At 55.4% G+C, this 19,192-nt stretch overlaps 1 protein-coding gene and 2 long non-coding RNA genes across 5 annotated transcripts in view; 1 reads left to right on the forward strand and 2 right to left on the reverse strand.

The window, feature by feature from the left end:
- Positions 1 to 7,267, reverse strand: part of LOC112673703 (tyrosine-protein phosphatase non-receptor type substrate 1-like) — a 41,131-nt gene extending 33,864 nt beyond the window's left edge. For 2 of the 3 annotated variants that reach the window (XM_025469535.3, XM_025469532.3), the window contains exons 1-2: positions 7,224 to 7,267; positions 6,578 to 6,665 (exon numbers count right to left, since the gene is read on the reverse strand). In XM_025469535.3, coding sequence (XP_025325320.1) covers positions 6,578 to 6,656 — 79 coding nt within the window. In that variant the 5' untranslated portion in view covers positions 6,657 to 6,665; positions 7,224 to 7,267. Of the gene's footprint in view, positions 1 to 6,577; positions 6,710 to 7,223 lie in introns of those variants that run through there. The other variant, XM_049100229.1, reaches the window with a different exon arrangement.
- Positions 6,560 to 19,192, forward strand: part of LOC112673704 (uncharacterized) — a 92,874-nt gene continuing 80,241 nt past the window's right edge. Inside the window, exon 1 of the long non-coding RNA XR_007405428.1 lies at positions 6,560 to 6,691. This is a non-coding gene — a long non-coding RNA (uncharacterized LOC112673704). The remainder of the gene's footprint in view (positions 6,692 to 19,192) is intronic.
- The window catches only part of LOC125753478 (uncharacterized), a 77,040-nt gene continuing 74,575 nt past the window's right edge, over positions 16,728 to 19,192 (reverse strand). Inside the window, exon 2 of the long non-coding RNA XR_007405430.1 lies at positions 16,728 to 17,200. This is a non-coding gene — a long non-coding RNA (uncharacterized LOC125753478). The remainder of the gene's footprint in view (positions 17,201 to 19,192) is intronic.

Raw genomic sequence — 19,192 nt, forward strand, 5'->3', positions numbered from 1 at the left:
TAAACTGAGGCTGGGATCTGGCTTTAAATCTCACTGGCTACATGGCCATGGGAGGAGCCCGACTTGGCTTTCGGGAGCCTCGGTTTCCTTATCTGTGAAATGTGAGTGAAGGACTCCACACTTTTTGGCACACAGTGAGCGTCAGACGACAGGGCACATCGAGAGATGTGGGAACGGCTGAAGTGACAGCTGATGTCTAGCATTTGTTTTCTAAAATGTCCCTCGACCCCTCCACCCCCAGTAAAGTGAGGAGCAGGCACAGTAAGAATGATAGATCAGTTGAAGCCAGGGGTCCTCCCACCATTCCTTCTCATTTTTGTCTAGGTTTTAAATTTTCCAAAACGAAAAGGTAAGGAAGGGAAGGACAGCATGGATTCGAGGCTCAGCTCACTCCTAGCACCAAAGGCACTATTTCTTTCCACCGTGGGCTTCCATTTCTGGGGGACACTGTCGGCTTTAAAGAAGGGTGGCAATGGGGACGGGCCTGGCAGCAGCCCCCAGCGCTCCGGCCGGCTCTCCAGGCTGAGGCTCATGGCTCTCCTGGCTCCCCATCTCCCTCCTGATCCCCTTGGCTCCTGGCTCCAATCTGCGGCCATCTCACACCCTGCGCCCCCAAATGGATGTGCCAGGAAATCCTACAGACACAAAGAGCCGATTCGTATCATGTCTGACTTCCACCTCGGCTCTTCCACATCCCTCTGGATGGAGGGCCTGGCCAGGGGTCTGGCCAGACACCTGGCAGGGGAAAGCCATCTTGCGGAGGGCTCCATCAGAAGACCTGCCCCAGCAACACCCAAGTGAACAGGAAAGCAGTTTCAGCTGTGAAAATAGAGTCTTCCTTCTCCAGCATGGGACGGAAACCCATCTTGGGAACATCCGCCACTTCCGCCTCCTGGGACGATTCAGCGATTGATAGAAATATGAGAGAAGTGCCAAGAGAACGGGATATCAGCACCCTGGGGCCTCAGTTTCCCTACCTGTCAAACAGGGCTAAGAGATGTCTACTTAGCAGCCTGGGCTCTACAGTCGGGCTGATCTGGGTTATCAGCCGGACTCTGCCACTTACTGTGTGACCTTGGGTAAGTTACTCCACCACTCTAAGCCCAGTCTCCTCTTTGGTCAAATGGATCTGATAACCGTGCACAGCACCCAGGCTAACTGTGAGCACCACCGGGATCACACGGGCCAAGTGCTGAGTCCAGCAAGTGGCTGGAAACAATGGTTTCCATTATTATTACTTTAGTATTTTTCCATGGATTTCAGGATCCTGTCAGATTTCTGGCTTTAATGATGGAAACTTCCAGCACAGCCCAGTTTCAAAAAGCCTTGGCCGGAAGAGAGGGTGCTCAGTGTCCTACCTGGGCCTTGCAGTGGATCTGCTGTGCGAGCCCACCAGTCCCGTGCTGTCTCCCACAGTGGGGCACAGCAAGCTTTTCAGTGAGAGCACCAACAGCTCTCCCAGGCTTCCTCTGGTTTTCTGGGCCTGGGAACACACGATTCCAAACCTGTGGATCCGGACAGAGACACCTAGAGGCAGCCTGCGCCCATAGCCTCAGTCCCGGGAAAGGACAATTAAATCCCATCAGCCTGGGGTTCTGCTCAAGTTGTCCCTCCCCCTACGGCCCCAAAGCTACAGGGAAAAACCCCAAACTGAGCTGCACTCACTCCTGTAACAGCTTTTGTTATGTTGTGCCCGCTATGTGCAAGAAGCTGTGCGAGGTACTTGACAAAAGTCAGCCCCACTTTTGCAGAGGAGGAAATCTGAACAGAACACAACTGTGGCCACAAGGCTGGCTGGCACGTGCCGAGTGCTTACTATATGCCAGGCACATTACATGCATTACACGTGCATGTACAAGGACTTCACCCTTGAAACAAGAGTTGCTAATGTCATCTCTATGTCACAGATGAGGAAACCGAGACACAGAGTGCAGTAGATTGCCCAATACATGGTAGAGCAGGGATTCACACCCAGGGCTCCAGGTTCGAGCCTGGGACTTAGCACTAGGCTCTGCTTGCTCCAAATCCAGAACCCCCTGGCTGCCAGGGGCTGATCATGTATGCACATGGTGATAAAACAAGGAGACAGCAGGGAAACCTGGGTGGCTTAGTGGTTGAGCATTTGTCTTTGGCTCAGGGTGTGATCCGGGGTCCTGGGATCGAGTTCCGCATCAGGATCCTCAAGAGGAGCCTGCTTCTCCCTCTGCCTGTGTCTCTGCCTCTCTCTGTGTCTCTCATGAATGAATGAATGAATGAATAAATAAATAAATAAATAAATAAATAAATAAATAAATAATAAATCCTTAAAAGAAAAGGAGTGCAACAAGTAGCCTCAATCAGGGCCAGGATAAAAATCCTGGGGGTGGGGGAGGGGAGGGCTCAGAGAAGGAAGAGCTCCCATGGATCATAAGGCAGTACAAACTGAAGGAGGAATAGGCTTGGGCATAGGAAGATAAGGAAGTACAGGGAAGGGCATAGGAAGATAAAGAAGTACAGGGAAGGGCAGCTCTGATGGCAGGAATAGCGTAAGCGAAGGCATGGAGAGGAGAGAGTGTAGCTGAGGGCCCGGATTTGTACCAAAGTGTTTACCAAACTGGGTTAGGCCGCGTACTAATGAGCATTTCACAAGCCAAACGCCTTGTGTTCATATGTTTGGGGAATGCTTGGAGTAAACAGGGTCCACGTTGGGATCCTACAACTCTGGGCTCCTCAGGCCTCAGGTGCCAATGGGCGCGAGCGGCCAGGAAAGCCGTAGTGCGCGGGGAGGAGGCCTGGCTGTCTTGCAGCATCTCAGGTCAGCTTTTTGGAAAACATGTGGCTGAGAACCAAGGCCTGTCAGGGAGGAGGCCCGGCACACTGCTGCACTTTTCTTTTCAAGTGTTTTTGGAGAAAACTGGGACCCACTCAACAGTTTTGAGCCGGGGAGTGACATGATCTGCATTGTGTTGACAGGCCAGAAATCTGAGCACATTTAAAGGGGGGGGGGGGGGGAAGAAGAACCTTCCATCAGTCCAAGACTCTACAAATAAGAAAATAACCTGTCGCACGGAGCCATTGGAAGCAGCGAGCGAGTGTGTGTGGGCTCCGTACAACAGTTTTAGACTCCCTTCCTCTCACACACCCCCTCTCCATCTGTCGCAAAGGGCATCGGGAAGATGCAAGGAGGAATATTCCAGCTCTGGGGGCTCCAGAGCTCGGCAGCCCAGATGGGGGGCTCTGGTGGAAGCCACATCGCTCCTGTGAGCTGTTCCATCCTCTGTGTGCCTTCTGAGAGACGACCGTGACTCAGGGAAGGACTTCTGCCCCAGAGGAACTCCTCACGCACCTCCATCTAGGCCTGGAGGGAGCTCCTCTCGCTCCCTCCAGCCTGGACTAAAGTCACCCTGATTCAGTCAGTAAAGTTCTTCCCTCAGAGCCTACCCAGCCAGAAGGACTGGATTCAGAATCCCGGTGCCCTGCCACATACTCCTTAGGCAAGTTACTTCTCCAGTCTGGGACTCAATTTTCCTCATCTGCAAAATGGGGGTAACAGCCAACTCGTGCTTTGCCTTGCTGCTTAAGGAGATGACACAGACAGGCACTCGGCACAGTCAACTTTCAGAGACGTGGGTTCTCCTCCCTTCTCTCTCAACATGTGGTTCACATCAGGACTTTGTACACGCTGAATGACTACAAATAGAGCAATGAATCACACGGTGCGTCTCCAGGGAATTGGTAAAGGAATAATTAATGGCCAGAAAGTACCTGGAGAACACCATGGCTTTAAGGAAACTTCCAACAGCCTGAGCCCATTGAGGCCCAAGTGCCCCCCCACCCCCTATGTCTTCTTAAGAAAGAGGAAGTGAGATTAACTTCACCATTTAGGAAAGTACACAGGAGCTACCAGTATGTCCCCCCTCTACCAAAGGGTCAGAAGGTCACTGGAGAGCCCAGCTGTCCCCCAACACCTGAACCCCAACGTGGCCTGGCCTCCTCCAGGCCAGAGTGAGGAGCCAGTGGGAGCTCATCAAGGTCCACCCAGTAGGGGACCCAGAGGACCATGACCTCGGTGGGGCCACCCAAGGAGCCCACATGTTCTGCACCAGGTGCTGCAGGCTGCTGCAGAGCCGGGCTACCCAGGTGTCCCCAAGCCCCAAGCCCAGCTCCCAGGCTCCAAATCTCCCTCAGCGGGGTTGTTTTAGGAAACAGGCCTCACGTTGGCTCCAAGAACACAGGTTGGTGACTTCACTGGCATCGTTTTAGAATTTCCCTTTGGCAGCATTTGTGCTATAAGCAATCTTTAGAAACTTCTTCTCCTGCCTTCCCCAACCCAGATAATTCACATGACCAGCCCCCTGCAAACAGTGATCATGTGGAGTCCCAGTAATCATGTGACACCTCCCGGGCTGACAGTTCTGCCCGAGACACTAGTAGTCATTCAACCTAACGCCGCCTTCCTAAGCCTGACATTTGAGTTTCTCACTTGAACAAATCTATTTTCTTGGAAAATTGGACAACTGCCTCCTTCTACCTTCCTGCCCTCCTCTCCTGCCTCTCTTCTGCTTTGTCATAAACTCCATGCTGGGAGCAGCCGAGGGAGGGGCCCGAAACCCCATCCTGCCGTCAGCCCAGGTGAATCCCATGCCAGGGCCGAGAGTGTGACCAGCAGCCCAGAGGACACAGAGCGAAGGATGCTGGCAGGCTCCGCTATGATGGCAACACCCCACCCCTGCCCCAGCACCTTCTGCCAAAAAATTTATTCTTACCTCCTAAGATTTATTTATCTCAAAGTTAATCTAGGCCCCTCTGCTGCTCCCACTTTTTCAGGCTATTGGTGCTGAATGGATTGGAACGGAAGTTTTACGACCTAATCTTTACCATTCTATAGATTGTTTTTATAGGCAAAAAGGGGTGATTTGCTCACAAGAAGGGTGTTGGCGTTCCCAGCCAGGACCCCGGGAAAGGCAGGCTGCCCATCCGAACACTTGTTAATCAGTGTCACCGGTCATTTGCCAGAAACTGAACCACAGGGTCCTGGTTGGAGAAGGGTCTAGAATAGACATTTAGAAATTAATGTGGGCCCAGTTCCCTGTTTCAGGAAAATTAAGTACTTGCGAGAGACACTTGTGCATTTCCCGGCCAGGCCAGGCAGGACGTGGGGGCAGGAACTGGGACTTTTGCAGGGTGTAAATGGCTGGCTCGGGCAGGAAGGAGCAGATCGGAGATGCCACTCACCAGGCAGACATGAAATGTATCAGTGCTTCCTTCCTACCAGCCAGGACCCAACGAACATGGAACATGCCGCGGGAAGACCCAGGGTGGAGTGGGGTGGGGTGGGGGGGATGCCTACGCGGATTCCTGGGGTTCTGGGGAGACTGCAGGGCAGAGAGAAGCTGCTGTCCACCCCCACTTCTCCCTCCACCCACTCTGCCAGTTCTCCCTTCCTCACTGCTATCAGATGGTTACCAGTCTCTAGGCAAATGCAAAAGGCACGAGGGGGGGGGGGTGGACGGGAGGTGGGTACTGAGCTCATCTTTACCTCCCTCCTCAAGGATGGTGATGCAGACCCCTCTGCCTACCACACAGCTTCAAGTAGCCAAAAAACAAGATCCCCATTCGTCTCCCCACCCTAACTCCTTTAAAGCCATTACTCTGCTGCCTGTGCCCTCCCAGGAGACCCATGGTTTTGCAAAACCCCTTTAAGATGCAGGACTCCTGAATGGTGACCTCACCCCTTGGCGAACACACACACGGTAGCCTTCAGAGCCCGCCTGCTGGAGACAGCCAGGTGTTTGATGTAAGCCAACAAAAAGACATGCTCAGAGCCACAGGTAACAGCCCCATGGAGCACCTGAACTGCAGGGAGCTGCCTGGAAGCCGGGGGGGGGGGGGGGGGGGGGGGGGGGGGGATGGGGGATGGCAGGAGGAAGTGGGGGAGCCTAGAGAACAGCCAGGAGCAGACCATCCAGCAAGAGGCTTTGGCAAGCACAGGGACAATCCACCAGCGCTTTCGCATCGGGATCTGTTGATCACAGCAGCTCACCCAGAGTTACTGCGGCCTCCCTTCCTCTCTGTCTCTCATACACACACCAACACTATGTTACTCTGCACACCAGAGGGAGAGCTCACTCTTCCCTCATTGCAATAGGCTGCTTCTGTCCCCTTCCAGGTAGTACCTGGGGGACCTTTGCCTCTACCCCCTTCTCTCAGACCCCGAAGTCGGACTGTCAAGAGCATTAAGTCCAGGGAAAGAGCTTCTGGAGAAGCCAGGGGCACCTGGCTCTGAAAGCTGCTGACAGCCTGCCTCCCCCATCAGACTGGGCAGGGACTGGGTGGACCAATTCATCTGGGTATGTCCCAGTGCCCAGCACGATGCCCCCGCGATCAAAGTCCACGGAGAGTGGGTCCTACCCGTGGCTGTGTGACCTTGGGCAAGTGGCTGGCCGTCTCTGGGCCTCAGTTTCTGCCTCTGTAATCCCGGTTACAGACACGTCTCCCCTTACTACCGCTGGACATTAGCCCAGTGGCTCCCAGAGGCGCTCCGGCAGGCCTGGGTCCCCGGTCTGGCAACGGCAACGGCGGGGGCAGGGGTGCTTACCTGTCCAGGCGCAGGACGCGGCGAACAGGAGGCAGAGCAGCGGCCCGAGGCGGCCGGGGGCCGGGCCGGCGGGCTCCATGGGCCGCGGCTGCGGAGCGAGGAGGGAGAGCGGCGGTGAGTGCGCGCTCGGGCGGGCGCAGGCTGGAGCGGGGAAATGACTAAGGCTCCCCCTCCTCTCCCCCCACCTCCCCCCGGCCGGGCTTCCCCCCCACCTCCCCGGAACAGGCGCCTGGAGCGGCTTAGGAGCCGCCGTCGCCGCCGCGGTTTTCGGAGGAACCCCCAACCCCGGGAGATCGGGAGGCGGAGAGGGGGAGAGACCCCGAGCGCGCGAGAATCAAGCCGGGGACGGCCAGGGAGAGGCGGCGGGAGAGAGAAACAGACCCGAGGGAGCCAGGCGGAGAGCCAGAGGCGCCGAGAGGCGAGAGAGGGGGAGAGGGGAAGTGGGGAGAGGGGGAGAGAGAGAGGGAGAGAGGGAGAGAGGGAGAGAGGGAGGGAGAGGGAGGGAGAGGAGCGCGCGAGGCGGCGCGCGGATCGCGGCCCCAGCGCGGGAGAGAGGAGGACCGCGCAGGGGCGAGGGGCAGCCGCCGAGCCCCGCCGAGCCCCGCCGAGCCCCGCCGCCGCCCCCGCCGCCCCCGCCGCTGCCCACCTGCCCCTCCCGGGCTCCTCGCGGCGCCGGCGGCTCGGCGGGGCTCGCTCCCGGCCCGCAGTCCCGGCCGCTGCCCCCGCCCTCCCGGCAGCCCGGCCCCCTCCCGCGCGCCCGCCCGCCCGCCCTCCCCGCCTCCCTCCTTCCCGCCAGCCCGGGGAGGCTGCGGGGCTCGGGCCCGTCGGCCCCCTGTCGCCCGCCGGCCGCGCGCCCGGGGGAGGGGCGGGGAGGGGAGGAGCGGGGAGGGGAGGGGAGGGGAGGGGGGCGGGGGGCTGCGTCGGCCCCAGCCCTCCCGCCGGGCCCCGATCCCCGCCGCCGGCCGCCCCGCGAGCGCCCGGGACCGGACGGGCCGCCGGCCGCAACGCGGTGCCAGTTCGGGCGCCCGCGCCGCTCCCTCCCGCTTGCCGGGCCCCGGTCCCGGTCCCGGTCCCGGTCGCGGTCCCGGTCCCGGTCGCGGCGCCCCGTTCCGCCCGGACCTGCGCCGCCGCGGGGGCTGGGACGCAGGGCGAACGCCGCGGGGGCTGCCCAGAGGCCGGGCCCCGCTCCACTTTGCGCAAACTTGTTTTCCTAAGGTCAGCGCCGCGAGCCGGCTACATCGTCCTCTTAAGGTGGACCGGGGAAGTTGCGGCCGGCCTCCCCCTCGCCTCCGGACCCGGGCCGCGCGGCGGGGCCCCGCTTCCCGCCCGCTGGCGGCCGGCGAGCGGCTGGAGGCGGCGCGGGAGGGAGGGGGCCGGGGACGCGGCGGGGGTGCCCGCCTTCGGCCGCTCGGGGACTGCCCCTGCCCCTGGGCCCGAAGCCCGACGCCCCTCGGGGGGTAGGCGCGCGCTCCAGGGGCCCGGCTCTTTGAGAGCTGGGCCGAGGTGAAGGAAAAGCAGGAAGTAAGTGAATGTAGGGGGAAGGGGAGAGGAAGGAGAGAGTGATGGTACAAAAATAGCGTGTGTGTAGGAAGGACTTCAGTACCGCCTGGAAAAGAGGCGCAGGGAAGCAGGGAGGAGAGGGAACGCCAAGGGGGGCTGTGGCCGCCGAGAAGCCAGAGGGGCAGGGTCCCGACCAACCAGGGGCAGCGGGCTCTCTGGCAGGCAGAGCCAATTCAGGGGGTGCAGAAGGCCCAGGCCGGGGTGTGGGGGAGAGGTGGGGCTTGAAGGCCTGGGCTCCCGGAAGATGATGGGGGGCAGGAGTGGGGGAATGAGAGGTAGGGAGAGCAGGGGAAGGGGCCTGGAGACAGGACAGAGCTTCCTGGTGAAGCGCCTCTCTCTCTCTCTCTCTCTCTCTCTTCCCCTCACCCCCACCTCCCTCTCTCTCTTTTTCCTTGAGGGAAAGCTGTGTTCCCAACAGCACCCAGGTCAGTGAGAGGGACTGGGGGTGCCCTGGCCACCTGGCAAAGGGATACCACACGGTAGGCATCAGAGGAGTCCAGGACCCTCTGCACATTGGAGGGATCTGGGCTTGGAAATAAGCTATGACCAATTTTCTTCACAAGGCCTGTAGGAGAATATGAATGAAGCGAGGTGGAGAAAGAGCCAGTCCTATCAACAGAGAAGCAGTTGAGGCCCAGAGAGGGAGTGGACTTGCCTAAGGCCAAACAGCGAGGCCTGGAGTAACAACAAGATATCAATCTGGGATTTCCAGGCTGCAGAACTTTGCAAAGTGACTCCACCCCCGCCCCCACCCCAGACTCCCTGTCAGTGTCCGGACAGGGTGTTGTGCTAAGACAGGGAGGCAGCGCACACCTGTTGAGAGCATGAAGCAGTCTCCCTGGGTTGCAATCCTGCCAGCCTGCTCTTCTGATTGTACAGACTTGAGGAAATGCCTTGCCATGTCTGTGCCCCAGCTTCCCCATCTGCGATTAGGCTAACAGGAGGATCAACCTAAAAAGGCTGGTGCGGGGATCAGATGAATTCATATTTGTACAGTGCTTCAAAAAGTGCCTAGCATGTAATCTGAGTGCTACACAGCATTTGATAAATAAGTAAACTGCTTGGCAACCGTCCTTGGGAGCCCACAGGGTTCTGAGCGGTGTTTGAAGTGCAGGGGGATTTTCTTTTCTTGGGGTGTGGGAGGCACAGCAATGACCCACACAAGGTCCACGTCCGTAAGGAATTTACATGCTAGTGGGGAGACAGATAAGTAGACGAGTAGAAATAATTAATGAACAACAGAAGATTGAGCATAGAGAGTGAGAAGTGAGGGCAGGGCCTGCGTGAGATGCTGGGAGCAGAGTCACCAGATGGGGCAGCAAGATGAGGATTTGGGGACTCGACATTCCAGGTGAAGGAAACAGCGCATATCAAGGCCCTGGGGCCAGCTTGCCCAGAGAGGAATGAGCAAATATGGGGGAAAGCGCTCCAGCCCCATGGCCTTGAAGACCTTGGTAAAAAGCCGGCATGTATTCTGCAGGTAGGAAAATCATTGGAGGGCATTGAGCAGGGAAGCACCATGGTCTGATTTATATGTTTTAAAAGGCTACTCTGGTGGAGGCTAGAGGGTATGCTTGAGAGAGGGGAGCATGGAATCAGGGCACCAGTGAGGAGGTGGTTTTGGGGTCCTCTTCATATCTGAGGTAGGAGGCGGGCAGTCTCCGTCTCTGCAGGCCACATCTGGCTGAGACCATGAAGGTGACCCGCTGAGGCTCCTGGGAAAATCCATCACCCGAATCCTTCTGGGGTGCAAGGAGAGGGCAGGAGCTACCGCTGAAGGTCAAGAGACGAGGCGGTCTCCTGGCCTGGGCTTCCAGAAAGCTCTGCCATTCACTGTTCCCCAGCACACACACACACACACACACACACACACACACACACACACACAGACCTGCTCAGGATTAGGAAGCTGCGGATTAGGAAGGATAATAATTGAACCACCTGCTATTTATATAGAGCACCTTTGGCAAAGGCAGCCGGCAGGGCTGCCCCACGCAGGGGCCCCTTCCATCCTCCTCTCTGCCCCAGGAGGGGGTCTGGCCTGTTCTCCTGGTCCAGCCATCACAGAAAAATCACCGTTCGCTGTCAGGGCTGGAAGGTCACCGAGACCAATGGGCAGCTCGGTATGCTGAGGTTGGGTGACAATGTGCCTGAGGTCATGCAGATTATGGCAGATAATTGAGGTGAATCAGCTGCCTCCTCTGAGGAGGCGTCCTGGGTTGCCCTGGATTAAAATCGAACTGCTTTCATACATATATCCTTCATTATTCATGCACTCAACAATGTTTATGAAGCACCTACTGTGTGCAGGCACTGTGCTAGACCTTGGGGATATAGCAGTTGGGAAAAAAAAAAAAAAAAGACAAAAACTCCTGCCTGCAAGGGGCTGAAAGTTGCCAGCAGAGGGAAACAGACAACTCAACATGGAAGATGGGGTGAAGGCTACAGGGGAAAATGAGCAGGGAAGGGGCCCAGAGAGCCTGTGAGAGGAGATGGGTCAAGGAAGGCCTCCGAGGACATGATATTTGAGGGAAGACTGAGGGATTCGAGAAGCCAAGCCAGAGGCTGTCCCTCCTTGCTTTTTCTTCTCTGTCACTCCCTGTGGGCAACCTGTCAGCAATCCCTGGCTCTACCTTCCCGGCATGTCCAGAACCAAACCACTTCTGGGTGCCTTCATCATCTCCCACCTGGGCACCTTCTTGCTGCCTTGGGCCCTCCTTCCCCCATCTCCTCTCTACTCAGCAGCCGGAGGGGCCTTTAGGGAAATCAGGTGGCATCCTTCCCCTGTTGTCCAGGGTGCACTGGAAAGCAGACTGGAACAAGCATGAGGAGGGGCAGGGGGATCAGGGGCTTCGGAGCCAAGACTTTGCCAATTTGGGTTCTGTGGCTCAGGGAAACGTTTTTATGTGTGTGCGTGTTGTGTGAGCCTCAGTCTCTTTGTGAAACGGGAATAGGCAGGCCCACACTGACACGAGGGGTCACAGTCACGAAGCGGCCACAGTAGCTGGGGTGGGGGACGGGCCGTGTGTGCACACCAGCTCCCGTGATGTGTCATCTCACCAAAGCCCCAGCAACAGCACCATGTTCCCAGAGGCGGAAAACCACCGGGCCAGGGTCACTTTCCCGGGCAGGCTGGGACCTGCCGGCAGCCCGCTCTGCCTGGGCTCTGCTCCTGGCTTCCCGGAGCCCCGGGCTGGCGTCAGCAGGCAGGCGGGCCGGCCAGGCTGCCTTTGCACGGGTCCTTTCGGGAGACGAGAGATGCCAACCGCCTAGTTTTCTGGGCGAGAGGAGCCATGTGGAGTTACAGGCCTCAGCTATGGAGCCAGAACAATAAAAATAAAAATAGCCAGGACTCCCAGGCAGCCTGGGCCAGGGAGCCCACTGCCCCAGAGAGGAGCTCCTGGTGAGTGGTGAGCTAGCCTGGCGGGGGCAGGCGGTGAGAGCGTCCTCAGCTCCTCACCTCCTCACTGGGGGCTTGCTCTGCTCCCTGACCCATGCTCCCTGACCTGTATGCGGGCTCTGGCCGAGGTGCCCCTGCTCACGGGGATGGAGTGACCTGCCGGGGCCCCACAGCTGGTGAGTGGCCAAGCCAGTTAGGATTAGAACTCAGTTCTCCAGCTGCTGATCCCAGGACCTCATCTTGAGAACCACATGATGACCACATGATGGTTACAGCCAAGGAAACGGAGGCTCAGAGAGGTGAAGTGACCTGCCGAGTCCACATGGCTAGAAGGTGACCCCATTATAAAACCAACAACTGGGGGCACCTGGGTGGCTCAGTGGTTGAGCATTGGCCTTCAGCTCAGGGTGTGATCCTGGGGTCCTGGAATCAAGTCCCGCATCGGGGTCCCTGAGGGGAGCCTGCATCTCCCTCTACCTTCTCTGCCTCTCTCTGGGTGTCTCTCATGAATAAATAACATTTAAAAAGTAAATAAATAAAATAAAATGAAGGCACTGTCAAGTCCCCCTCCTTAGTGTGGTCTGAATATGTCATAAAGAACATGCCTGAAAAGCACGGTAGCTGCTGGACAAATGGGAACTGTTGTTTTCTGGAGAACAAATGGGAACTGTTGTTTTCTGAGTTTGTTGTTGTTTTTTAAGATTTTTTAAAAATTCTATTTATTCATGAGAGACACAGAGAAAGAGCCAGAAACATAGGCAGAGGGAGAAGCGAGCTCCCAGTGGGGAGCCTGATGCGGGACCCAGTCCCCGGACCCCAAGATCACAACCTGAGTCGAAGGTAGACGCTCAACCACTGAGCCACTCAGGTGCCCCAGTGCCTTCATTTTACAGACAGAAAGGTGCCTTACTGAAGTCTCTGCTCCCAGGTCACCTCCGCAGGCCCCCCTGTTAAAAGAGTCACCTCTTCAAACCCCAAAGTGCTCTACCCCCTTCCTAACTTTGTCTTCCTAGCACACAGCATGACCTGCCAGGGGTGGGGGTCTTTGTGGCATTGTGCATCTCCTTGACCAACCACAAGTCAGCCCGACCCAGGGGTCCAATGCCTGGCCCTGGAGGCATATCCTGTGGCTTAGATGTCAGTGCTACTCAGATTGGCTATGGGGCAAAATACCTTGCCCCTCTGGGCCTCACTTGCCCAGACTGGAGATTAATAGAAACATACCTCAAACGTCTCTTGCAAGGGATGAGTTCATATAGGAAAAGATCTTGCTGATTGCTATTGTTTTCAACCCATCCTGCAGCCCCAGGGCCTTCAACAGTAGAGAGTAGGTTGTCCGTAAATATGTACCCAGTTAAAAAAGATGCCAGGGTAAGAAATCAGCAGAGCCTAGATTTGAAGGGTCTCTCTGAGGCTGTGCTTTAAAGTACCCCACTTCTAATCACCTCTCCACAGCACCCCACCTTTCAACCATAGCTGCACAGGAATCAGAGCTGCGGTTCTTCTGAGCAGGCATCATCATCACCTGGAGGGGTTGTTAGTGGATCCCGGGGCTCCACCCTCTGATTAACTGATTCAGCGGGTCTTAGGTAAGGCCTGAGAACTTGCATTTCTAACAAGGTCCCGGGCACTGCTGCTGCTGCTGCTGCGGTCTGATCCAGGGACCACCAGATACAGTGACAGGAATGTTTCAGAGCTCAGTCCCAGCATTCCCACTGGTGGGTCTGTCTAGCCCTCTGTGTACTGTTCTCCCTGCCCAGGGGAGAACAGAGGGGGCAATGGTGTGGCTCAGAGATTGTAGCCAGTGCCCCGGAGCTGAGGGGCTGTGAGAGATCACCGAGCCAGGGCCTGGAGGAGCCATGCTGTAATTAGTGCTTTCCAGGGGAAGTCAGCATCTAAGTGTCTTGGCAGGCAAGCAGGCAGGCAGCTCGCCTGAGCTCCTTAGGGGTGGGACCAGGCTGTCAGGCCCTAAACACTGTTCTCAGGCTCTGGGGCTCTGGCTCCGCCAGGAGCTGAGCCCAGCTGTGTGGAGCCAAGCCTCCCCCAACACCTCTGGGTGGGGGTGCTCTGCAGGGTGGTGATGCAAGGGCTGGCGTCAGGACAGAGAGCTGATTGCTTTGGCGCCTACCGGGAAACCTGAGTTCAAGTGCGGACTCTGCCCGGTGGTGATATAATACAGCTACAGTGTAGATGCGCCTTCTGAGCCCCAGGCTTGAAGGACTCCAGCAGATTCTCTCATGCCCCTCACTCCAACTCACATGACCACAATTCTTATCCCCATTTCACAGATGAGAAAGCTGAGGCATAGGGAGGTTCAGGGTAAGCTTGTGAGCTGCAGCATTAGACTCTGAATCCAGGAATTCTCATCCTCCAGCCCCTGCTCCCAACTTCTGCATATTCTGACTTCCGCTTTGCTGGGAGCCCGGGGCCCCATGGTGCTGTGCTGCTGTCTTGGGGTCTCCCTTGGCACTGGAGGGCTGGCTTCCTGATTCCCATACCCCTCTGTGGCACCCAGCCTGGGCCTGTTGGCTGGCTGGAGGCACACGAGCAACTGACCTGTGAATGAAATAATGAATGGACAGATGAGTCTAACTCTTCCCAGTGGTGATGGGACAGTATATCTCAGAGGCTGGGATGTGCGTTCAACTCCAGGCTCTGGACGGCGCTAGCTGTGTGATCTTGGGTGCTTCCCAGCCTCAGTGTCCTTATCTGATAACAGGTTGAGGGCAGGCTTAATAGATAAAAAGGGCAAGGGTGTGTATGTGTGTGAGAGAGAGAATGCGACTGTGCTGGGGAGGAACAGCTGCCAAGAACCCTGTTTGGTGCCTGCTTCTGCCTTGACTTCTCCATCTCAGCTCTGTTCCTGTGTTCCTGTGCTTGCTCAGGTGTCCTCACTTTTTCTTCCTCCCTACTCACTGTCCTGCCCGACGATCCTCTGGATCTACCTTTCAAAGAGACTCCGAATCTGACCACTTCTTACTGCCTGTGTCACCCTCTGGCCCCACCATCTCCAGCTCTCACCTGGGTTAGAGCAGTTACCACCTCACTGGGTTCCTGCTTGCTCTCCAGCCTCCCCATCCTATCCTGCCTTGGGTCTAAACCTCCCAGTAGCCTTTCCTGTTGCCTCTTGCAGTAAAACCTAGGACTCAGTGTGGCCCACAAAGCCCTGCCTGACCTCACCGACTACCCCTTCTCTTGCCCTGGCTCACTCTACTCCAGCGATAGTCATCTCCTCTGCATTCCTTGAACATGCCGAGCAATTGCCCACCTCATGGCCTTTGTACTTGCTCCCTGGACCCAGGGCCCCCTCTCCCCAGCTAGCTACCTGGCTTGCTCCATCGCTTCCTTTGGGTCTCTACCTAAATGTCCCCTCCTCAGAGAAGCCCATCCCAACCACTCTGTCTAAAAATGTCCCATCATTTCTTACCCCACTTTTTCTTGATTGCATATAAATATTATATACTTCTTGGTGGCTCTGACTTTCCCCCTTTCAAATTTGAGCTCCATGCAGGGTCCTTATGTCTGTTCTCCTGTGCCTGGAGCTTTGCTTACACAGAGCAGGGCCTCAGTAAATAACATAGACGGAGTAAAAGAGGGGGATCAGTGGCCAGCAGCTCTGTCCAAGAGGCACCAGTTGTTCGACTGGGGGGCATGGGCTCCTCTGCCCTGACAGCCCTGCTTGGGCTGGGATTCCTCGAAGAACAGATGTCCTCATTGAAGTTGGGTTTCCTTCCCAGGCAGGCAGGCCAGGAGTCCAGTTGGCTTCATTCCTGTTCCCGAGAGGAAGTTTCTGTCCCTGGGCAGGAACTGGCCTGGCTCTCAGGGAAAACCAAAGTAACATACACCACTTTCTCCGCTCAGCTTCTGTGGCCTTGGGGACAGCAGGTGGCCACACCAGCCTCCACACTGCTGCTGCCTCCGGAGCAAGGAGGAAGGCGGGATGGGAGGTCCCCTCCAGAGCCCATTAAGTCATGGGAGCCTGGCAGCTGCTTGCCCTGTAGCTCCTCGGCTCCCATCTTGCCTGGCCAGAGTTGACTCCTCTCATGCCTCTTCATTTGTGCAGTTGAGCAAACTGAAGTTCCACGAGGGGCAGAGACCACTTGAGTGACATGGCATTGGCGGCAAACAAGGTGATGAACCAGACCCTTTGGTACCAAATCCCTTATGTGCCCTCCTTATCCACAACCCACTCTCCTCCCTCTCCTACTCCCAAGTGCCTGGAGCACTGGGTGGTCTCGTGCCTGAAATACACCACTGGAGTTTCCTCTCTCTGTGAGTGTCATGCCCTGTCCAGCCAAGAAAGTAGTAATTGACCCCCTGGAGCAGAGGAGACTGAGGCAAAGAGAGGGAAACAGGCCAAATTAGGCCATATTAGCCTGAGTCTGCGCCTCCGGGCTTTTCTCTCCCCAGCTTCCAGCAAATAATTGGGTGTAGTCAGTAGGTACTGCTGGGATTTGGGCAGAAGGGCGGCCCATAGTTAAGACTCTCTGACTTCTGGTCAAAGTCTCAAATGGAAGAAATTACTGGAGAGAATCAGGAGCAGCTGGGGTAGAGGAAGAACATGGTGGAGCAGCCGGGGCTTCCAGACTGGACGGGACCTGTGTGCGTGGGGACCTGGGGACATGGCCTTGGGGTAAGCATCAAGGGGTGGCTACAGGAAGCCAGCCCTGAGTTGCAAGGCCTCTGACCTCACTATAGACCCCAGGGCCACGCAGTGCTGCTGAGCCTGTGGGGCCCCTTGAGTGGGACAATGGTTTGGCCATCTTTGGGTCACAGATATGTACTGAGCACCTGCTGCGGCCCTGGGCCAGGGGGATGCTGGGGGACTCGGGGGGGACATTCCCTTTGGAGGGAGGGTGTGTAGATGAATGCATGGCTGATATGCACCGTTCTTGCTCAGGGAATGGGGTTTTGCTCAGGGAATGCAGTTTCCAGAAGGAAGTGAGAGGGAGAACCACATTCCAATATTAGCAAAAGGAGTAGCCTTTTGGCTTAATTTAGAGCAAGATGCGAGCTGAGGAGCTATAGGGCAAGCAGTGTAGACAGATTCCTGGGAGCCACCTCAGATTTTTGGGGACTCTCTAAGCCTCTGGAACTGAGCCAACTCCGCAGAGGAGGGAACCCCCAGAATGATCAAGGCTGGGCTTGCTTGCCTTCATCCCAGTGGGATGGGATCACAGACCAGATGAATTGAATGTAATCCAGACTTTAACCTTGTTAAATGTAGATTCTAACTCAGCCGGGTCAGGCTGGGGCCTGAGACTCTGCCCTGTAGAACCAACTCCAAGATGAGGCTCAAGCTTGCTGGTCTTTGAGTAGCAAAGTATGTGTCTCGCCCACCGTACTGGGTGGCCTGAGAATCCTATCTGCTGCTTAGTTGCAGGCCCAAATCCTTCGGGGTGTCATTTGAGGCTCTTGACAAATTTTATAGCCTCTTCCTCCCAGCCTGAGGGCCTCAAACTTGCCACCATTTGTACAAGAACCAAATGGATCTTTCCCCGACCCCATGCAAACCCCACCCCTTCACTGCTTGATGCCAAAGCTTCAGCGGGAAGCAGTGGGCTTCAGAGCCAGTCAGCTTGGGTCTGGATTCCAGCCTTGCCAGCTACAGGTGGCGTGACTTTGGGTAAGAGACTTTGCTTCTCTGTGCTTCAGTTTCTCATCTGTAAAGAGGGAAAAAAAAAAAAAAACATGATAGCCTCTTTACAGGGCTATTCTGAAGATTCAAAGAAATAATATATATCAAAAGTCTGGCACACAGGAGGCACTCAATAAATGTTCTATCACTTTCCCACCAGTTCTACCTGTCGTTTCAGGTAGTGATCTGTGTGTTTTCATCTCATTATTTCAAGTTTTTCTATTTTTGTGTCTGTGTGTCTGTATGTTCTATGAAGTATATAACGTGTCATCCAAAGAGGTATAAACATTTATAAATAAACATACATTGAGGATGTATGTTTAAAATGTTTTTACTGAAAAATAAAATAAAATAAGATAAAATAAAATGTTTTTTCTGATAGGGAATATGATAAAAATGTTGAAGATCACTGTTTTGAAACCCAGTAGAATTGATAGAAACAGAGAATATTAGAGCTGGATGGATTTTGAAGGCCTTCTTCAGTCCTGCCCCCCCAACCCAGCACTCTTTCTCCCATCTGATGCACAAACCTCTCTGTTACACTAGATTGCCTCTAGCAACGGGGAACTCATTACCTTTCTGGGCAATCCATTTTGTTCAGCTCTAGGAATGATTTCCTGAACTCAATGCCTGCGTGTGTTTCAGCTGTTTCTGAGCTGTGCTCCACTGTGTCACAGCTCCGGGATCTCTCTCCCAAGGGCCAAAAGCCAGGCTGTGTGCACAGTAGGCCTGCAGCTATGTCCCATGAATGAGTGGGAATGGCAGAGGGATGGGGGGGCATTGGAAGGATGACTCTCTTGTCAATTCTCCTTTGGCGGGTTCACTAACAACTTAGTGCTGTATGTATAATATGTATCTAAGTAATGTGTATCTTTGGGTTTGTCTAAAAGTGTTTGTGCATATATGTGCATACTATTGTGTTTCTCTGTGTGGCTCTGTCTCTATAGATGAGTGTGTGTTGCACAGCAAGTATCCATGTGTGCTACGCATGTCTTTCTCTTGGTCTTAATATATGTATGTGTTGGGGGGGGTGTCACTGTAGAGTTGTGTGTCTGCCTCTATTTGTTTGTCTTGTTTGCATGTGTGTGAGTGCCATGCTGTCTGCAGATGCCCATGTGTGATGTGCAAGCTCCTCTGTGTCTTTGTGTGTCTGTGTGCCTGGGGCCTGTGTGTGTGTGTGTGTGTGTGTGTGTGTGTCTGCATGAGTGTGTCTCCTCTCCCCTACTTAGCCTTATTGGGGAGCCAGGAGTGACTCCCCTGCAGCCTGGTCGCCCTCTGACTGGCAGGCAGCAAGAGCTCCACACCCCCCCTCTCCTGCTCCGCGGCTGTGCTAATCACTGGGTTATATGCAGATGGCAAATGTGTGGCTGCCAGCCTTGGAGGAGGGAATGTGGAGGGGGGTGTGCAGATGAGCAGACACCAAGGAGGGAGAAGACAATTTCAAGGCAGAAAGGGGAAAACAAGCCTGCTTGGCTTTGGAGTTAAGGGTGTAGGGTTCTCTCCAGAGGCATGAATTTTATTAAGAGAATGTGATGTCTATGATATTTTCCTTCTGATCAAGTTAGAGTCTTAGAATCACAGGATTCTAGAATTCTAGAATTGTAGATCTAGAGGATTCTAGAATCTCAGCCTCATGCAACTCTAGACTCTTAGAATGGTGTTCCAGGACTCTAATCCTCCTGGGATCTTAGGATGTTCAAACACAAATCTTCTCTTTCTCCCTGTTCTCTTGCTTTTCTTTGAATAGAATCATGGCCAAGGAATGACCTTGAAAGTTCATCCTGTCTACCCCCCTGACTCTGGGCCGGGCAGTGGAGAGAGTCTGGCCCACTCAGCTGGGACATTCTTGGGGATGTTGTACTGGAATCTTCCCTTGGCAAGAACTTGTCTCCCGAATGGTCTGGGCTCTCATATTACCCCCTCCACCTTCTGCGAGCACTGCCGCCTTCCTCTCAAAGACAAAGGCGCCTATGTTCCCAGGGTATGTTTTCAGCCATTCAGGAGCTGGCCTAACAGC

Source organism: Canis lupus, chromosome 24 (genome assembly GCF_003254725.2).
Source record: "Canis lupus dingo isolate Sandy chromosome 24, ASM325472v2, whole genome shotgun sequence".
Taxonomy (NCBI): domain Eukaryota; kingdom Metazoa; phylum Chordata; class Mammalia; order Carnivora; family Canidae; genus Canis; species Canis lupus.